At 42.0% G+C, this 18,707-nt stretch overlaps 3 protein-coding genes across 3 annotated transcripts; all 3 read left to right on the forward strand.

Moving 5' to 3' along the window:
* Window positions 1-408: 408 nt before the first annotated feature.
* ppp1r3cb (protein phosphatase 1, regulatory subunit 3Cb) lies at window positions 409-4,611 on the forward strand. The gene is made up of 3 exons (XM_079757441.1): window positions 409-594; window positions 1,174-1,583; window positions 1,929-4,611. The coding sequence occupies exons 1-3, from the start codon at window positions 581-583 to the stop codon at window positions 2,507-2,509; spliced, it is 1,005 nt and encodes a 334-aa protein (XP_079613567.1). The 5' UTR covers window positions 409-580; the 3' UTR covers window positions 2,510-4,611.
* A 2,087-nt stretch (window positions 4,612-6,698) lies between these two features.
* Window positions 6,699-11,835, forward strand: LOC307090215 (uncharacterized protein; the record flags this gene model as incomplete). The annotated part of the gene is made up of 10 exons (XM_079756789.1): window positions 6,699-6,712; window positions 7,109-7,205; window positions 8,089-8,181; window positions 8,452-8,580; window positions 8,894-9,001; window positions 9,516-9,614; window positions 9,772-9,870; window positions 10,521-10,619; window positions 10,912-11,010; window positions 11,709-11,835. The coding sequence occupies 10 exons, from the start codon at window positions 6,699-6,701 to the stop codon at window positions 11,790-11,792; spliced, it is 921 nt and encodes a 306-aa protein (XP_079612915.1). The 3' UTR covers window positions 11,793-11,835.
* An 881-nt stretch (window positions 11,836-12,716) lies between these two features.
* Window positions 12,717-15,109, forward strand: LOC307090078 (uncharacterized protein). The gene is made up of 5 exons (XM_079756620.1): window positions 12,717-12,796; window positions 12,939-13,037; window positions 13,496-13,621; window positions 13,707-13,754; window positions 14,061-15,109. Exons 2-5 carry the CDS (start codon window positions 12,972-12,974, stop codon window positions 14,094-14,096), a joined length of 276 nt encoding a protein of 91 aa, XP_079612746.1. The 5' UTR covers window positions 12,717-12,796; window positions 12,939-12,971; the 3' UTR covers window positions 14,097-15,109.
* Window positions 15,110-18,707: the final 3,598 nt, after the last annotated feature.

Here is an 18,707-nt window from a genome sequence, read left to right on the forward strand (position 1 = left end):
GTCAGTAGTAGTGTATATACACTCATTGAATAGATGTGTTCATATTAAAGCAGTCAGACAGTTTCACATTATCAAAGTAACTATATATAATACAATCAAACAATAAAAAGGAACATTAATTTATAACCGATATAAATAGGTGTACATTTGAAAAGTAAAATAAATAATCTGAATAAGAAAATAAAGACACTCAAATACAGCTACAAACAAAGTCATTGCAAGCCCAGGGATAATGTTGAGCATTAATCAACCATGCAATTTAAAACGTCATCTGGCCATATGAAAATAACAAAAAACGATACAATAAATGACTTGTGCGTACGTGGTGGCCAAAGCGTCGCCTCTCTGGTTTCGTCATGTCCGGGTAACAGCGAGTCAACCTGGGCGGAGCGCTGAGCACTGGCCGAGCCGAGGACGGGCCATTAGGCTGAGTTGGTCCGCTGGACGGGGGTGTGTGCTGGAATGAGAGCCAGGTGTCTGCATGGGAAAGACGCCTACAAGTTCTGGCCGCTGTTCCTCACGTTTGTTGAGCGAACATCGAAGGATTCCTTGAATTGTATTCGGTGCAACCGTGTGGCCGATGCATTGCACCAGGTGAGATGTGTGGTGGGTTTCGGGATATGACAGCGACATGATTGCAACAAAGTCGAAAACTGCGCAACTTCAGACTCGGCGTTGTTCTGACGCTTTCTGAGCGTATTTATGCTAAACGTCCCAGGTCGGGATGTCGTTGATTACACAGGAATTACATAACCTTATTGAAATAGATAAAATTGAAATATTTAAGTATAATATTCGCTGTTGTTCGACTTTTCAAATTAAGTGTAAAGATGGTGAAGGGCCTCTGACACTGGCAGGACACGCATAGCCCCCAAATATATGAACCCAGAGTTTGGTTCCATTGAAAACAATGTAGCTCTTACGATAGTATGATTAAATGTAATATAGAAACGTAATATTGTTGTAAATCTACTGTGTTATCAATGTTTGGTCAATGCTGAACCAGGTAGACATGGGACAGTAGCACCAATATACGTACATAGAAACAAGGAAGTCCTAAGGGTACACAGGTTTCGTCACAGAGCAATTTCAATATTCTCTTTCTTTCTTCTTCTTCTTCTTCTTCTTCTTCTTCTTCTTCTTCTTCTTCTTCTTCCCACTCCTCTTCTGTAGGGCTCTTCATCTGACAAACCCTCCCATGATGCCTGTTGACATGGCGATGAGAATCTGCCTGGCTAGCTCTCCGCCACTGCGCTCCTTTCTTGGTAACTATGACAACTGCCGCCTGGCAAACACACTTTACCCACGATGCCAGGATCTGCGGCCCTGTCTAGCCCCCGGGCACGCCAACGGTAACCACGGTTACGAGGTCTCCGGACCGCCCGTGGCCAGCAGCGGCGGGAGGTTGGCCTCCAGCAAGGCAGCGCCCCCCAGGAAGAAGCAGGTGGTGTTTGCGGATGCTCATGGTCTGGCCCTCGCTGACATCATCTTCTACAAGGAGGAAGACCCCCTGGCTGAGCTGCAGTTCCACCTCTCGGACATAGAGGGCGCCCTGGCCAGACTGAGGCAAGAAAAAAACACAGGTAGTTCAGTCTCGGTATTCTTTCAGCCAATCCGCAGGCAGGACGAGGGACACCTGATACGCAGGGAGGAGGTCATTCGTAGTTTTGGATCGATATAAATAATTTGGTGACCATGACAACAATCTCCTAACAGACTATCTGGAGTGTCTTTAGCTGTTCAGACAACAGCTAAAGCAGACAACAGCTAAGCAGACTAAAGTAGAGAGAGCAGTAAGACTGTAATACTCAGGGACTATAGCGGGACTTAAAAAGCTGATATTTCTCGAATACAATTCGACATGAAGAGTTGTTTCTCATGTTAGTTGTTCATGTCCAGTGCTTACCAATCACTTTCTTTTCTGACAGGTTTGGACATCTTGGACTCAAGTGGTCTTGTCCTGGACTTCACTCCACCCTTTGAAGACTACCTGGACCTCCGCCAGCGCCTGAAAGCCCAGCAGGTCTCCCTGGAGAACTGTTCCATCCAAGACGGCTCTCTCTCCGGTACCATCAAGGTCCAAAACGTCAGCTTTGAAAAGTCAGTGTCAGTCCGGATCACCTTCGACTTGTGGATCTCCTTCCAGGATGTTCCGTGTCTGTACCTGAACAACGTGTATGGTTGTCCCGACACCGACACTTTCTCCTTCGACATCTCGCTACCGGACACAGTGGGGGAGTCCTCCAAACGGGTTGAGTTCTGCATCTGTTACAAGGCTCAGGACGAGATCTTCTGGGACAATAACCATGGCAACAACTACTGTCTGGTCCCTTCCGAGCCGGAGCCAGACCCTAGCCCCAAGACCAGAGGGCTGGAGGAGGTGGTGGAGAAGCTGGAAGGAGGGAGGTACGCAGAGTGTGATCAGTTTGGAAGCCCTAGGACGTCGATCGGAGTCTTCCCAGGGTGGCAGAGCTGGGGTCGCATAGAGAACAGCGCTCCCTACTGGTGACTGCAGAACCCCCTTCAAAGCACCCTGGACCTCGTAGAGGTCACACAGGCTTTGATGAAGAGCTTTCCGTTACTCTCCCCTATTGCATCACAGCAATGAAGACTAACATGAGTTGATTTAGGTTTCACCTGCACATGTTACAGAAATGAAAACAAGAATGACCTGCAGGAAATGATAAGCCCTCCTGAATGCACATTACTTCTAGTTCTAACTACTGACCTTCTGCACCTTACTTCTAGTTCTAACTACTGACCTTCTGCACCTTACTTTGTATTGCTAACTCCTGACCTTCGGCCCCTTGCATCTAATGCTCAGCGATATGCACAGTTTCACCCTCAAGTATTCCTCAAGCTCTCTGCGAAGATCAATGCCTTGGTATTCAAAATATATTCCAAAGTATTCTAATGGACGATTGGGTTTAGACAATACTATGTCTTGCGGAAGTTGGTTTTACCAAGCAGCATCGTCTCACTGAACAGGATGTGTTCCAAACTGTTAAGATGCCCTTCGTCAAACCTGACGATGTGAGTGCCTTAACATATGCTGTAATCTATAAGCCCAAATCCAAAATTAGTGCCTTACCCTCCATCAAGATGTGCAGAAATGTACACACCAGCCCAGGCCAGAAAAAAGTCGGGCGGGAAAATGTTGATTCATGTGGTACATGATCGACATTATTCAAACACGAAATGTGACATTGTCCTTTAATCCTTTGCACTTTATTCTAACCATGCCATAGTTTCCGTTGAGTGGGACTCTGAATTTGAACATGTAGGCTACAGCATGCTAGTGGTGATCATTACCTAGAACATGCTAAATTTAGTTGTACCCTAGAACATGTTACTAGTGATTGTAGCCTAAAAAATGTTGTTTGTAGACTTCAGTATGCTGGGATCATAGCCTAGATCAAGCTAGTGGTGGTTGTAGCCTAGAAAATGCTAGTGGTGAATGTAGTCTACAATGTATTAGCGATTGGTGTAGCCTTAAGCATGGGGATCGTAGCCTGGGCTATGTTAATCTTAATGTCATCGGCTTCCATTTAGCGGCTAGTGGAATAGGATACCAGTCTGTATTTAATTTGCATAGAGGAGCATAGTCTCAATTGCAGTTAGCTGGGCTTTTGGCTAGTAGGCTGGTCTGTAAGCTAGTTTGCAGGACTGAAAGTCAGTTAGCTAGCCTGTAATGGTCAGCTAGCCTGCTGTAAGCTCCACTTTTAGTCCGTTAGCTAGCTGGGAAGCCACTGAGGGAATTCTGTACCGCAGTTAGCTAGCCTGTAGTCCGTTATGTCCACTGTTAGCCAGTTGAGTGATATAATATCCTCTTTTCTTTATTGATTTGCTAAATGTTAAAGTATCACCTGTTTAAATAAGTGTTTATTTTAAGCTTGAGAAGCATTGACAATGAATCAAGGCTGCGCTCCATATTAATGAGGTTAAGTGGAGTTTGGATGCTGTTTTGAGGTTAAATATCCCTGAAGCTGAATATTTAGGTTCTGCATGTTTCTCAAAAGTATGTAGAAGCTGTTGACACTTTTAGCTGAATATGCATACATTTTTAAGGTTTTACCTTCATTGCACTTAATGTCATACGTTTTTTATTGATAATGCTAAAATAGGAAAGATAAATGTTGTAAAGGGGAGAGATTGAGTTGCGTGAAAACTCAGCTGTGCAGTTTAACAGATTCTTATCGATGTTTCGTCAATACAGGGGACAGAGATTGAAAGGGAGGAATATGAAAGAGAGAGAATGAAAGAGGGATGGATTGAAGGAGAAATTGATTGAAATGGATGAAGTGAGGTTGTTTGTAGAAGTACTTTTCCTTTATTGACCCAGGCTTTGGTTCTGAAACTTTTACGTGTTTGTGAATTATATCACTGTGGAAGTTCGCAAGATGCATCCATTTTTGGTCAACTTCTGGAGGGCCAGAGTGGGTTGCTTAGCAATGTCTGAGGGCAAAGGGTCATTGTTATGGCTGGCCAGTCGCCACTGAGCTAAAAGCCCACATTGCTAATGTATTTTATGGGTTCATAGGAAGTTGATGTACCAATGGTTTCGGATATTTTTGTATTGCAATGAAAGACTGCTCCTATTATCTTCCCTAAATAAACTCTAAAGATTTATATTGTTCAAGTTTCTTTAGCCTTGCATTCTCAAAATTACTTCATATAATACTGTTCATTGACCTGTGCTTGTTTTTTTTTTGGCAAAAATACCTGGCAAAGATTGCAGTATCAAAATGTGAAGACCGTTACAACATATAATAGAAACTTGAAAGGAAAATAGCAAAAAACATTCCTCTGACACAATTAAATTAAGGGAAGCTAAGCTGAGGGCTAGGGGTAATAAACATTAACCTTTAAATATTTTTGGAACATGTTCCATAGTGGGGGGTCAGGAAATGTATGAGATTCCCAAACTGATATATTTTTGCATGAATTAATGCATTATCCTCAATCTTGCTGATTGTTTTTCTCCCTGCCTGTCTCTGATTGGCTCTCTGAAATATGTGGCTGGCAAGAAAACAAGTAAACAATGTTTCGCTTCAAGCAGACGTAGCAACTTTCACATAACTTGTTCAGCCTAGCAAAAGCACAGACAAACAAAGACCAACCAATATCAGAACGAGCAAAGTACACAAAGTGTGAATGTAGTAGAAGGCTGTATTTATTCACTCGCTTCAAATATAAATATTAATTTGAATCTGGCCTGACATGAGAGATAAAGCAGACCACTGACAGAACTATAGACAGATTTACCCATAGAAAAAAAACAGACAAGAATAGAATAGAAAAATAGAACAGGTTGGGAGGAGGATACATTTGAGGAATTACGTTTAACAGCAGATTATTGGTCCAAAGAGATCACATGACAACAAATATCCCAAACACATTTCGATTTCCAGCAGAGAGAGGGAGCGAGAAACTAGTCCAAGTGTGTGTGTATTTATGTGTGCGTGTGTGTGTGTTGTGTGCATGCGGTGCGTGTTGGTGGCCGGCCGGCCAACAGAGAAAGGGAGTGTTGCTGAGAGAGAGAGAGAGACTGGGTTATGTAAGGAATAGCCAGCTGTTACATAACGTCCTGTTCTCTTTTATACTCTGTCAGTCTGTCTCTGCAAGTCTGTCTATCTGTGTGTAGACCGGTTCTCTGCAGGTCAAACTTTCCACCAGCAGGGGATGCTGAGGACGATGGCAGCTATTAATAGCCTAGGCCTACAATCCTGAACAAAAATGTCTGTCTGTTTATCTGTTCATCTGTTCACTGGACATGTTAAACATATGTCTCTATTGGGCAGGTATGTCTGTTTATCTGTTCATCTGTCCATTGGACTGGTTAAATATATATATGGAAAAACAAATATATATATATATATATATATATATATATATATATATATATATATATATATATATATATATATAAATATAGATGAAATGTATATATCATGAATTGAAACACAATTTCCAGCGTCTTACTTCCTATGAGCTGTGTTCACCAGTTAACAGACCCAGTCCCTTACTTGTAAACCAGTTAACAGAGCCGGTCTCTTACTTGTAAACCAGTTAACAGACCCGGTCTCTTACTTGTTAACCAGTTAACAGAGCCGGTCTCTTACTTGTAAACCAGTTAACAGACCTGGTCACTTACTTGTAAACAAGTTAACAGTCCCCCGTCTCTTACTTGTAAACTAGTTAACAGACCCGGTCTCTTACTTGTAAACCAGTTAACAGACCCGGTCACTTACTTGTAAACCAGTTAACAGACCCGGTCTCTTACTTGTAAAACATTTAACAGCAAGAAGACTAAGAACATGACAAGGGGAAGAAGAGCAACAAGAAGAATCAACTTTAGTTTTTCATATATTACAATGTTTATATTGTCGATTATTTTAAGTCAACAATCTTATTTTCCTTTGCTTAGGCCTCGTTTTTACACTGCTTTGTTGAAGTAAATATTGATTTCCCCTGCCAATAATTCTATTATAAATTGAATTGAGAAAAACGGAGTGAGAGAGAGAGAGAGAGAGAGAGGTGGGGAGGTTAAGAGAGAACGATAGAGGGACGAAAGGAGAGGTTAAGAGAGAGGGTCAGCAGAAGGGAGCGAGGTTAACTGAGAGGGTAAGAGGGAAGGAGAGAGGTTTTAAGACAGAGAGAGGTGGTTCACCATTCAGATAATTTTTCACACTGTCAGGATGGGCACACAAAGGTAAGATCTCTTTCTTTGGAAATGGGTATTACTAATGCTATTATTCATATTATTTACATGATTTTCCATTCTTATTCTGGTCGGGTATTTAATCCAATCCATCCTTCTATTGGAATGGAAAGACACTTACAAAGTGTGTCTTGACTGGATCTGGAAGTCTGAAATGGTGAAAACACAGTTTGGACATTTTTTACATATTTTTAACTCACACAGAATGTAACCATCTGGTTTATCTAGTTTAATGTGGTGTGATGTAATGGTGAGGTTCTGTTGGATCTGGTGTGATCTTGTGTGGTCCGGATGTGTTTAATTGAATCTGCTGTGATCATGTTTTTTCTGGTGTAATCTTGTGTTATCCGGTTTAAGAAGTTGCATCTAGTGTGATCTGGTTGGCAGGTCAGATCTTGGCTTGACATGGGAGACATCGGGGGACGGGATAGAGGACGAAGTGGAGGATGAGGATAGCAGGTGTGACGAAGATGGGGTGTTTTCGGTAAGCAGAGGACTGCGTTTAAGGTAGTTACGTCTATTTGTGTTTTAACTGAGGTCAGACTGGCAGCTGCCTGCTGACACTAGAGGGAGAGAGAGAGAGAGAGGTGTGTGATGTGTACGTGTGTGCATGTGTGTGAAGGTTACTCAGTGTCTGGGCGCTGTTAACCTCTTCGAAGTACCTGACCTCCCACCTCTTTGAAACCTGATTTCTCACCAATAAAGTTACATCAATATAGACACGTCCACCTGTTGCTATCTGTCTGTCTGTCTATCTATCTATCTATCTATCTATCTATCTATCTATCTATCTATCTATCTATCTATCTATCTATCTATCTATCTATCTATCTATCTATCTATCTATCTATCTATCTATCTACCTACCTACCTACCTACCTACCTACCTACCTACCTACCTACCTACCTACCTACCTACCTACCTACCTACCTACCTACCTATCTATCTATCTATCTATCTATCTATCTATCTATCTATCTATCTATCTATCTATCTATCTATCTATCTATCTATCTATCTATCTATCTATCTATCCGTCTATCCATATTGCTGTTGTGGTGAAAGTGTATACTAGTAATACAAGATATATGGCTCTTCCTAACATAACCCAGATTCTCTCTCATACCAACACTCCCCTCCTCTGTCGGCCACACTCACACACACACACACACACACACACACACACACACACACACAACATTCCTGTGTAGGAGGAGGTCTCATCTTTCCGAACAGGAGCCAGTCATAAAAAGTGTCGACATCCGTAATGTTTCTGTCATTCCCTGTCAGCCCTCAATCATTCTGTCACTCCTCTATCATCCCTTAATCATTCCAGCTCCATCTCCCTCTCCCTCTCTCTCTGCAGTACGGGGGGTACGAGCTATCAGTGACCCAGGAGAAAGGAGAGACGACGACCAGGGGCACCGAGACAGACCTAGACACTGTCATCAACCTGAAGGTGAGACAGGTTGGCTCCTCTCTTCGCCTTGGTGGCCCCCCTGTCCTCCATGGAGGCCCCTCTGTCAGACAGTTAGTCGCATGACTGTGATATCTTCCTCCACTCGTTACATATCTTCCTCCAGTGGTCACATGACTACTACTTCTTCATCAAGCATTTAGGACTATACTATATCCAGGCTCAGAATCATGATTCATTCCCGGTTTAAATGTAATGTAAATGAGCTGATGTCAAAAAAAAGACGGGCATCATGTAGAGATTGTTCTCCAGACCGACAAGGCAGGGAAGCTGGTGTTGGAGACGCTGGATGACCTCAACAACATCATGCTGCTGAGGAAGAGGAAGAGAGAGAGGAAGACTCCTGCCTCAAAGCCCATCCCTGCCACTGCACCGCTGCTGGTAGGCCACTTGACGTAGCCTACTGTAGCTGGCTGTCGCCTTGCATGGTTGACTCCACCGTCGGTGTGTGAATGTGTGCATGAATGGATGAATGTCAGGCAACATTGTAAAGCACTTTGAATAAAAGCGCTATATAAATGCAATGCATTTACCATTTACCATTTACTAACCCTAACCCTAGTAGGCACTAAAGGTTGTTCTAGAACTACTTCATGTCAGTTATTTTTGTACAGCTGAATAATTTCCATGCAGTTACAGCCTCATAGGGCTTCACTACAGGTAGCAGCTCTGAAGGTTCTCCCTCTCTTCCCAGCCCTACTATGTGGATGAGGATGACTTCTTCAAGGCCTGTGAGCATAACCAGCTGCCTGTGATCGAGAAGTTCCTCAAGGATGGAGGAGACATTAATTCCCAGGACAACGTGGGTTACCAGGCAACACCAACAAAGCTCCCAAACCCAACTAGTCATACATCGCTAGCAACACCAGCCCGCACAATACTAGCAAGGATGGTCATTGGAAGATAGAAATATGAGCCGTACACAGCTAGCTTGGCTGGTCACTGAGGGTTAGTATCATTAGCCACACATTCTAGCATATTTGCCACACACTGCAAGCCACAATAGCCGCACACTTATTGTAATGCTCGCTATTCAGTGCTAGCAATATTAGCAACACATCCGGTAGAATGGGCTAGCTATATTAGCAGTGTATGATTGCATATGGCGTTGATAAAAGTCACAGAGGGCTAGCATGAGCCATACAGTGCAAGCAGGCCTAGCCACTGCCACAGAGGCAGCGTCCAAAATGAACACACGCCACCAGCCAATGGCAGATAGCGATGACACTTTGGCAGGTAACGTTGAGAAAATCATCAGTATCAGTGAGTGCAAGCCGTTGAGTTGTTCAGGGTAACAAGGCAGTGATCTCCTTTAGTTCCAGAGGACCGGTCTCCACAAAGCGTGCTTTCGGGGTCACATAGAGGTCGCCCGGAGACTGGTGGAGGCTAAAGCTGACGTCCACATGAGGGACAAGGTTCTATTGCTAATACAATTACTAGTAGATTACATTACATTATTAGATATTAAACTTATTAGGCTAAATGTCTTCTCTACTCCTCCTCGTCCCCTCTTATCTTGTCCCCTCCCCTCCTCTGCGCTCCCTTCGCCTCCTCTCCCCTATGCTGGGGAAGCTGGGCTCGTCATGTGTCCATGCTGCCTGTAGGGGGGGCTGCCTGTCCGTCCTGGAGCTCCTCCTGGATAACGGAGCCGCTACCTCCGATAAAGACAAGGTATACACACCTTAACACAGATAGATTTGTGGATTAGATGAGCAGGAATTAAATTCACAGATAAACTAAACTCTCATGTAAGATTGAAACTGAAACTCTTTCGATAACATGAAATGCATGCGTTAAGTGCTCTTTCTCTATCTGTCGCCTAATGTGGCGGAGTTCTCCGGTTCTGGATCGTTTCTGTAAGAAAAAGCACGCCTGGAAACCATTGTGACACAAGGCAGTATCTCCCGAATAGAGAGTCAAACTTGATTCAGATACACACAGCTCAGTCTGTTCAAGGGCAGATCACGCCCCCGGTGTGAAGGACAAAACAGCTAAGCAGAGGCAACCTAATTCATAACAAGATATATGCATGACACATGGATGACAGTGTCTGATACAAAAATAGAGAATGTTCAAACAAGGACGTGGATGATGATGCAACATGGCACGATGAATGTAAGAAAATGAAAAACTCATAGATTAGATTACTAAATATGCTACACATAGATTAGATAAAGAAATTAAACTCATAGATTAGATTACTAAATATGCTACACATAGATTAGATAAAGAAATTAAACTCATAGATTAGGAGTATTAGGATTAGGATTAAACTCATCGCTCACTAGTCGGTGTGTGTGTGTGTGTGTGTGTGTGTGTAGATGGACAGTACACCTCTCCACGTGTCGGTGAGAATTGGTCATTACGACTTCGTTGAGTATTTAATTCGCTGTGGAGCCGAGATAAACGCTGTAGACAAGGTAAAAACACACACACACACATCTACACACATGTACAAATGATTTATAAATATACAGTTTGCTTGGCCACTGTTTATAAACTATCGATAAATATGAATAAACAGCTATTTATACATATATCTTAGTTCACCTCCACACACACACACACACACACACACACACACACACACACACGATTAAACAGAACCACAAACACACGATTAAACAGACACACACACACACACACACACACTCATACACACACACACTTAAACAGACACACAAAAGCACAATAGCTTGTATTTTATTTCAGGAAGGTGACAGTCCTCTTCATGATGCTGTGAGGGTCAACGGTGTTAAACTGATAGAGCTGCTGGTGGGCTATGGAGCAGACCAGAAGCTCATTAACCAGGTAGCCCCCCTCGACCCTCCAACTACCAACCTGCCCTTAGCATGACCTCACCATTACACTCCTGCAACCTATTACCTCAACCTACCTATAACCTCACTAAGGTTTCAAGCGCGTTATAAATTGACCCAACTCCCCATATTCCACGCCTTACATCTTCCTAGGGTTCTCCACTGTGCCACATTAGCCGGGATGTCCCCGAGCCAAATTGTTTTTTGTCCCATAAGGGACCTCCCTACTCTACTCTGATCAAAGAGACGTAACTCTTACAATACTCGTTCTGATACAACAGGAGTTGTTCTGATCACGTCATGGGTTATAGGTTCACGTCAGTTGTAGTTTAAATACGCCAATACCTGCAAACCTGTTTGGTCAGTTTGGCATGTGTAATCAAGGATAAACCTGCGAATATGGATTAAAAAAAGAAAGAATATAAATGTACTGTGTATATTCAACACCAAGAACATACCCCCACCGCCATGGCACCACACAGGCCAAAAGATGGCGTTCGACTAGGATGACATCTTTTGTCCCTCTTTTGGTCCATAGAAAATTGGCAACCCTACTCCCCAAATAATGTACTATATAGTCAATGTTGACTTTATAGGACATTAGGGAATAAGGGAACAAGTGAACCAAATTGAACACAGCTCTTATCTTCTGGGTTATGTCTGATACATCTTATCTCTGCCCTCTGACAGGAAGGACTCTGTCCACTGGACAGTGTTCTGGAGTGGCAGAATGGAGCCAAGACTCTGCTCGGCGAGCCGGGAGTTACGAGCTAATCTAGCCATAATAGTTACTAGCTAATCTAGCTACACTCCTTCATATATAAGCTTTTAATAATATGGAAAGCTATTACTTTACTTTGTTAATCAATTACAATATCTATCACTGTCTCGGGCAACTTATTATCACAATGTAGTTAGATAAGTAGCTTGTCCTGTCAATGGTTATTATTTTATTTGTATGCAATTATTGTGTGTAATTGTTTCAATACTGTAGTCTATTGAAATAAGGTTGAGTTTCATGCATTTGTAATATGTAGGCCTACATGTAATTGTGACATCACATCAGAATAAAGAGTTGGATGATGAGTATTTCCATTCTGTTTTCTAGCAGTGCTTATGCATGTATTAAGCACTTTTATTTTGAAGTGTAATCAGTCTGAAAGATAAAACAGGCTGTTAGTTGATATCAGTATAAAGCATTAATGTTTATTCAGTAGACAAGTTCAGCCCATAGTCAATCATTGAATGCGGACCAGGCATAAAAAAGTTAAATGGGAAAAGTTAAGTTATAGCTAAAATGGTTAAAGTTATGCGAATATTACGTTTATTTCCCTGACACTGTTTGGTCTTGACCATAATGTTTTAATCTCGCGATACCGGGGTTGATTTATGAGTTTAGGTTGGTGTTTGAAGGACACAGTGAGCGCGGTTTCCGCGAGCCGGAGAGTTTACAAGCTTGCATCAGTTAGGGCCCATTTGTTCGTGTCCTACTTTCAAAGTTAAAGTTTCCCGATAATAAAAAGTAAATTATTATTTTTTTAACATAGTTTCTTATTAACCATGTTTAAAAACCTCTTGCACAGACAATAGAAATTAAGGTAGAGGTTGATATGAGCATATATTAAAACCAATCAATCGTTAAAATGTACAGCACTCAGCAGGCATGCTTTACTTTGAAGGTTTTACAGGAAGTGGTGTTATCACAGCAGGTGACTTGTAATCGTGATAAACAACAGAAGGACGTTTGAAAGAAGAGCAGACCCTGGAATACAAGACAAGTAATACTATTCATAATATAGTAGTATTTAACAAAAGGATCTTCTTCATCTAACAGACCCAGAGTATTATTATTTATTATCTAGAGACGGGCCGGTTGTGTTGAGACGCAGTCTTGATCGCTTCCTTGTCCGGGGTCTCCAGATTAGAAGCGGTGTACTGCGGACCACCGGAGCCATGCTGCATCCCGTACCCCAGAAGAGACGCTGCGAGGCGGCGGCAAACTGGACCAGCGGCCTGGCAGTAAGACCCCGCTGTCTGCCTCTTCGTATACTGCTCACTCTGTCTGTATCTGTCTGTCGCAAATCCTGGTTCACCTTTTTATTACGGTTTTTAACCATGTCACTATGTTTTTGTTTCTATATCAGTCAGTCTCACTCTTTTCTCTCTCTCAGTTTATATCTTTTCCATGGTTTTTCCGTCTCTATTTCTCTTTATTGTTTGTATGGGATCGGTTTTAATGGACAATGGTTGCATATTTGATGTTGTGATCTAATGTTAATTCATGTTGTTTAGTGACTTTGTGGTACACAAATTAACATAATAATTGATAAGAGTAACAGTTTGTGTTTAATACCCTGTACAGAATTCCTTCATATTGTGTACCTTAATATGTATTTAATGATGTTTGTTTAATGTTGTGACTGTATTTTTATTTTTTATGTTGTTTATCTGATGTTATGTGTTGTTGTGTTTTCCAGAAGCGTGTGTGTGTTGGACCAGCAGTGTGTCCCCAGAGGACGGACGTTGCCATGGAAATTTCCTGGACGCCCCCCCCACCCAGAGCCCCACAACCTGAGCATCAACAAACACACGCCACCAGCATGGTGAGACACACACTCACTCACGCAGCTGACCAGCTCGTGAACTAGGATGTTTGGTGTGTGTTCTCTAAGTAATTCTCTGTTTCAGACGCAGCTTACTTCTCAATGCTGCCCCCGCTGCCTGGCTGGGGAACCGGTGAGTACAGATCTCTCTCAGTCATACCGCTGCAGCCTAATATATACCATAATGGCCAACACACACCACTTTAGCCCATAGATCAACCGACTTATGTCTTGATCTGTTCGTATTTGCTAGTGCTAGGTTCCTGCTATATGGGGAGCTAGCCTGCCATCGTGAGGACGATCATGGAAGCGATAACATTCAGCACAAAACACATCACCCAATTTATATTGAAGGACTAAATGGTTCAAATTAACCTATTAAAGGTAATTGCTCAACTCTGTGCTAAAGACATTTAAAGGCTGGGTCTGTTTTTCTCAGGGACATATTAACCATATCCTGGGACTGACAGCCTGAACAGGATCTTCAGCAGAGGAAGAAGAGGAAGGCGGAACCACCATCTCGTCCTCCAGAGTCTGCCGAGTGAACATTCACAGCAAGCCATATGGTTAATACCCAAACAATCAAATCATCAAAATGTGCTTTAAAAGGGATTGTTAATATGTAGATCCCTACAATATACATAACTAGAACGATGCTAACCCTCAACTAGCTAGCAGAAGCAAATATATTGCATGACATCACACAGCTATTGCTGAAAGAACAGCAGAAGCTGTTCTTACAATGCTAACCCACAGCTAGTTAGCCGAAGTATTGTATAGCATAATAACTAGCTGGCAGACCTATACTACTTACCGTAGTTCCATGCTGGTATCATGTCACATACCTGACACAAATTGCATACAATTTTATTCCACCGGGCATCAAAAAGTGTTGCTAGTTTTTGTAATTTTATACATAATTGTAAATAAGGCTGTTACTGCAGACTTTATTTCAGATTTTCAATTGAATAATTTATTTTTCTAGATTTAATCTTGATCAAATATATCCTTCCATTTTGATGCAGAACCATTAAACTGATAAAACATCCAGATGTTAAACCAGTTTGCCGATCCAGATGTTGAACAGGTCCACTGTGTACATATTCAGACATTGAACCAGTTGACTTCCAGATGCTTAACCAGTTGGCTGATCCAGATATTGAATCAGTTCACTTTGTAAGCACATCCAGATGTTGAACCAGATTAAAGGGACTGAAATCATCCTCCTCAGAGACGTCAAGGGATGTAAAACATACGCTTCTGAATGACCATCAGACTGAACTCGTGTTTTTGTAACCAATCAAGCCAAAGAACATGTTTTGTAATTAGTTTGACACATGCTCCAATGAAGGACCAGTCAAAGGGCATTACCATGTGGTGGTGTTGTCAAGATCTTTATATTTTTCTATGTGTAGAATTTACAGAGTGTAACATTTGTGAGATATCATATAATGATTGATCAATTGTTTTGTGTGTGTTTTTGGAAGCAATGAGCATTCAATAAACGCTTTGATGTGCATTCTTCTTTGTTGGGTAAAATAGTTCATTAGGACAGTACTAATAGATCCATGGGGATAAACAATCTACATCCAATGCGGAGGAATGGTTGAACCAGGTTTGAATATCTCTGGCCTGTTAATCAAACTAAGTGTGCTACAAAACCTGTATGTTTGTCAAGACCACAGTTAATACGGACAGACCAGCACTGACCACCAGGTTAACACCAGGTTAGCTGCTGTAACGTTATGCTTTGCCTCGTTGACCAGTAGATGGCACTGTGGTCTCATTCTGCCGTCTCTGTTGTCTGCGTCTCTCCGCCTCACCAAGTCAGTCTCTTCCTCTTGCTCACCCTCTCGCTATAGTCTCGCTGCCTCTCTCGCTCTCACAGCAAGTCTGTCCTCTCTCGCCCTAACCCTCTCTGTAGTCTCTGCGTCACTCCCTTACTCCATCTCTCTCTATGTAATTCTCTGACTTCTCTCACCCCCTCTTTCTCCCTATGTACTCTCCGCCTCTCGCGCCCTCCCCCTCGCTCTTTCTCTGTAGTATCCTTGCTCCTCTTAACTTTCATGTCGTGCACGTGTTTTTCTCAAAAGATGGATGTTTCCAATTACTGGCTACACACGCGCGCGCACACACACACACACACACACAAACACCAAAACACTGTTTTAATACACTAGATACTGACACACTGCGACACAGTATACTGTTTCACTTCTCTCCTCTCCTCTTCTCTGTCTTTCTTTCTCTCACTATCTGTCTCTGACTCTTTTCATTTAAATTTAATTAGCTTTATTGGCATGGATGATGAAACACTATTACCAAAGCATTTGACAAATAACAAAACAACATATAGTTACAGATACACTAATGATAATACAAAATGAACCACATTGACATTGAATACATTATGACTTAATAATGAGTTGCCAGTCAAATGGATTCTCATATGGTATGAACCTGAACAATGCTTATAATGTATCAAAGTATCTTACAGCAGGGAAGTATTCTGTAGGTATATATATTATTTATGTGAATAAATAAATGATCTCTTATTTGATGATCTCTTGCAGGAGAAAGTGAGGCTCTGTCCTAATGTACTGGCGACCTGGCTTCGCCTGTCTGTCTGTGAAGGACTTTCTCTAAGGCACAGGTGCGTCCATTGAGCCAGCACATTGTCAGGGATCTCTAATGGTTACAGTGGACTTATTTTGCCACTGTCGATTTAGTGTCCAATATGGATTCTAATTAACTTAAAATTGTTATTGCTTTACAGTGTTTGATTAGTTTTTGTATAATGATAACTTGGTTGGGCTGAATTGCCTGAGGATGGTCCCATTCATTGCTCTGAGCAGAGATTCTGTATCAGCTGGCAGAGGGGACACGTACCCTGGTTCAACTCATTGCACTCATTGCAGGGCTGCATGTTGATCGGATCGGGGCTCCCTTTGGATTGGAGATGTTTATGAAATGATATGGCGTATGGAGTATTGATTATCATAATTAGCTGTGGTTCCATGGACTCTCAGTATATTTTTGCACAAATCTGCCTACCGGGATTTTATTGTTAACGTTTTTGTTAGACGATGGACCCAACACGTTTCACAACACGTTTCACTGCCGTAAAGTCTTGGTTAGAAGATGGACGGACCCCACAGTGCACCACATTGGTCTGATCATGAACCCATCATTTCACTACCATGAAGTCTAGATTAGATGACGGACCGGGGCCGGTTCTAAAAGTGGGCAGGGGCAATGGGCAATGGCCACCCAAATCTTTCCTCTGGTCTGCCGACTGCCGCCCACCTAAACGATCAACTTTATTTTGCGCCATAAAGCCTCGAGCCGGTGCCTTCGGAAAGATGAAGCAGTAACAGGCCCACTATGCATCAACACAGTGCAGTCAGCAGTGCAGCTTCTGCTGCTGAAAACCACTAACCACCCCAGCCAGTACTCAAAGCACTGACGTCCCGTTGGTTGAATCCGAGCTGGTATCGATCACGGCCGTGGACGGAATACCTAACAAATCTAGATGCATGCTTCTGCTCCCCCTTCCCCAGAGATGTGGTCTTTTCCAAGACGGAATACGCTAATTGGAAAGCTGCACTTTAGAAAGACAGGGGATTTCTAAAGCATGCATCAAGTCACTGCCATTTAAATAACCATATGTAGAAACAAACAAAACAATTCGTTTCGACTTTTCTTTGCATGGTTTAGTAAGTTGTTTTAATGTTTTTCTCTTTAAGGAGCCACTATATTTCTGTTCATATTCCATTTATGTTCTTGTATTATTATATATCAGGTCACTAATTCGTGTTCCAGTTAGAAATTACATACATGTTGCCCACAATTTTAATTGCCCATCCAATCTGAGCAGCCCATTGCATCATGTTAAATATCTTAATCAGCAGACGAAATAGTATCATGATACTTATCCTTTGTATTTGAGTGGCATTGCGTGGCTTGTTTTTTTGCAGGTCTATAGGTGAAATTGAGTATCTCACTGTAACCATGGCAACGCGAGGGGCCGCACCTGCACGTCGTTTTATTAATTAGGTCCCCGCTCTAATGAGTTCACCTGGTGCGGCTCGCGCTGTGTTTGCTTAAGTTCAGTGATCCAAACAGGGTCGTTTCCCGCCACCGTTCAGACGTAGCTGTCTGCAACATACGGTAAGATTGATATGGTTTTACAAATTAATCCAGAACGTTGGCATTTTTAGGCTAACGGTTATGAGTGATTAATGACAAACCTTTTTTCCAGGTTAACCGCAAGGTTACGAATACTTTCGAAGTAAAACTGACAAGGCCTTCTATATCTGGACCTGCTGTGAGTAGGGTGTATTTTGCTTCTGGGATTACTTGAGTAAAACAATTTAAGTCTGGATGTAATTGGTCTAAACTGTTTTTCCATTAGTATTTTTATGTGGTCATGGGCCTATTGTATGTAGGCGGCTCTGCCCATGAGCTGGTTGTTTGGGCTGTTTTGAGAAGTCTTCAGAGACTGATGCTCTGGAAAAATGTTTTGCTTAATCCCTTGATCTGAAGGATTTTTTTCAGTATTTGAATTAACATTTTAATCTGTTAGTCTTCTATTCCTGAAGCAATTGATTGAAAATGATATGTTGGTTAATAAAAATAATATTCCCTCATTGATTTGCGTGCCTGCTAGCATGAAAATGATTGCATTGAAATGTTATTTTAACATCCCCCAATCTGTCATGAGCAGCGCTCTTTAGGACAGTGGTTGTAGAAACTCATGGAATTGAAGCTCGACCTCATTCAAACCATGAAGTGTACAAAAGGCTGGGAATTTACGCCATACAATGCCTGTGTTTTTAGGTGACAGAGCGACAGAGTTGCACAAACTTGTTTGTGAAACAGAACTTTTGTACAGTTTATTAATATGGAAGTAAGATTGGGAAATTGGGCTTTGTAGATAAATGGGAAAACTTTCAAACAACAATTCTTTCATTGGATTATACTCTAATTAAAACACTTGCATTTTTCAATTCCACTGGTTCTGCAGTGGTTCATTTGAGCTCTAAAACAATCTTTTCACTGCTTCACAGGTCACAAAGAAGAAACT

This window comes from Pollachius pollachius (genome assembly GCF_949987615.1).
Source record: "Pollachius pollachius genome assembly, chromosome: 19".
Lineage (NCBI taxonomy): Eukaryota > Metazoa > Chordata > Actinopteri > Gadiformes > Gadidae > Pollachius > Pollachius pollachius.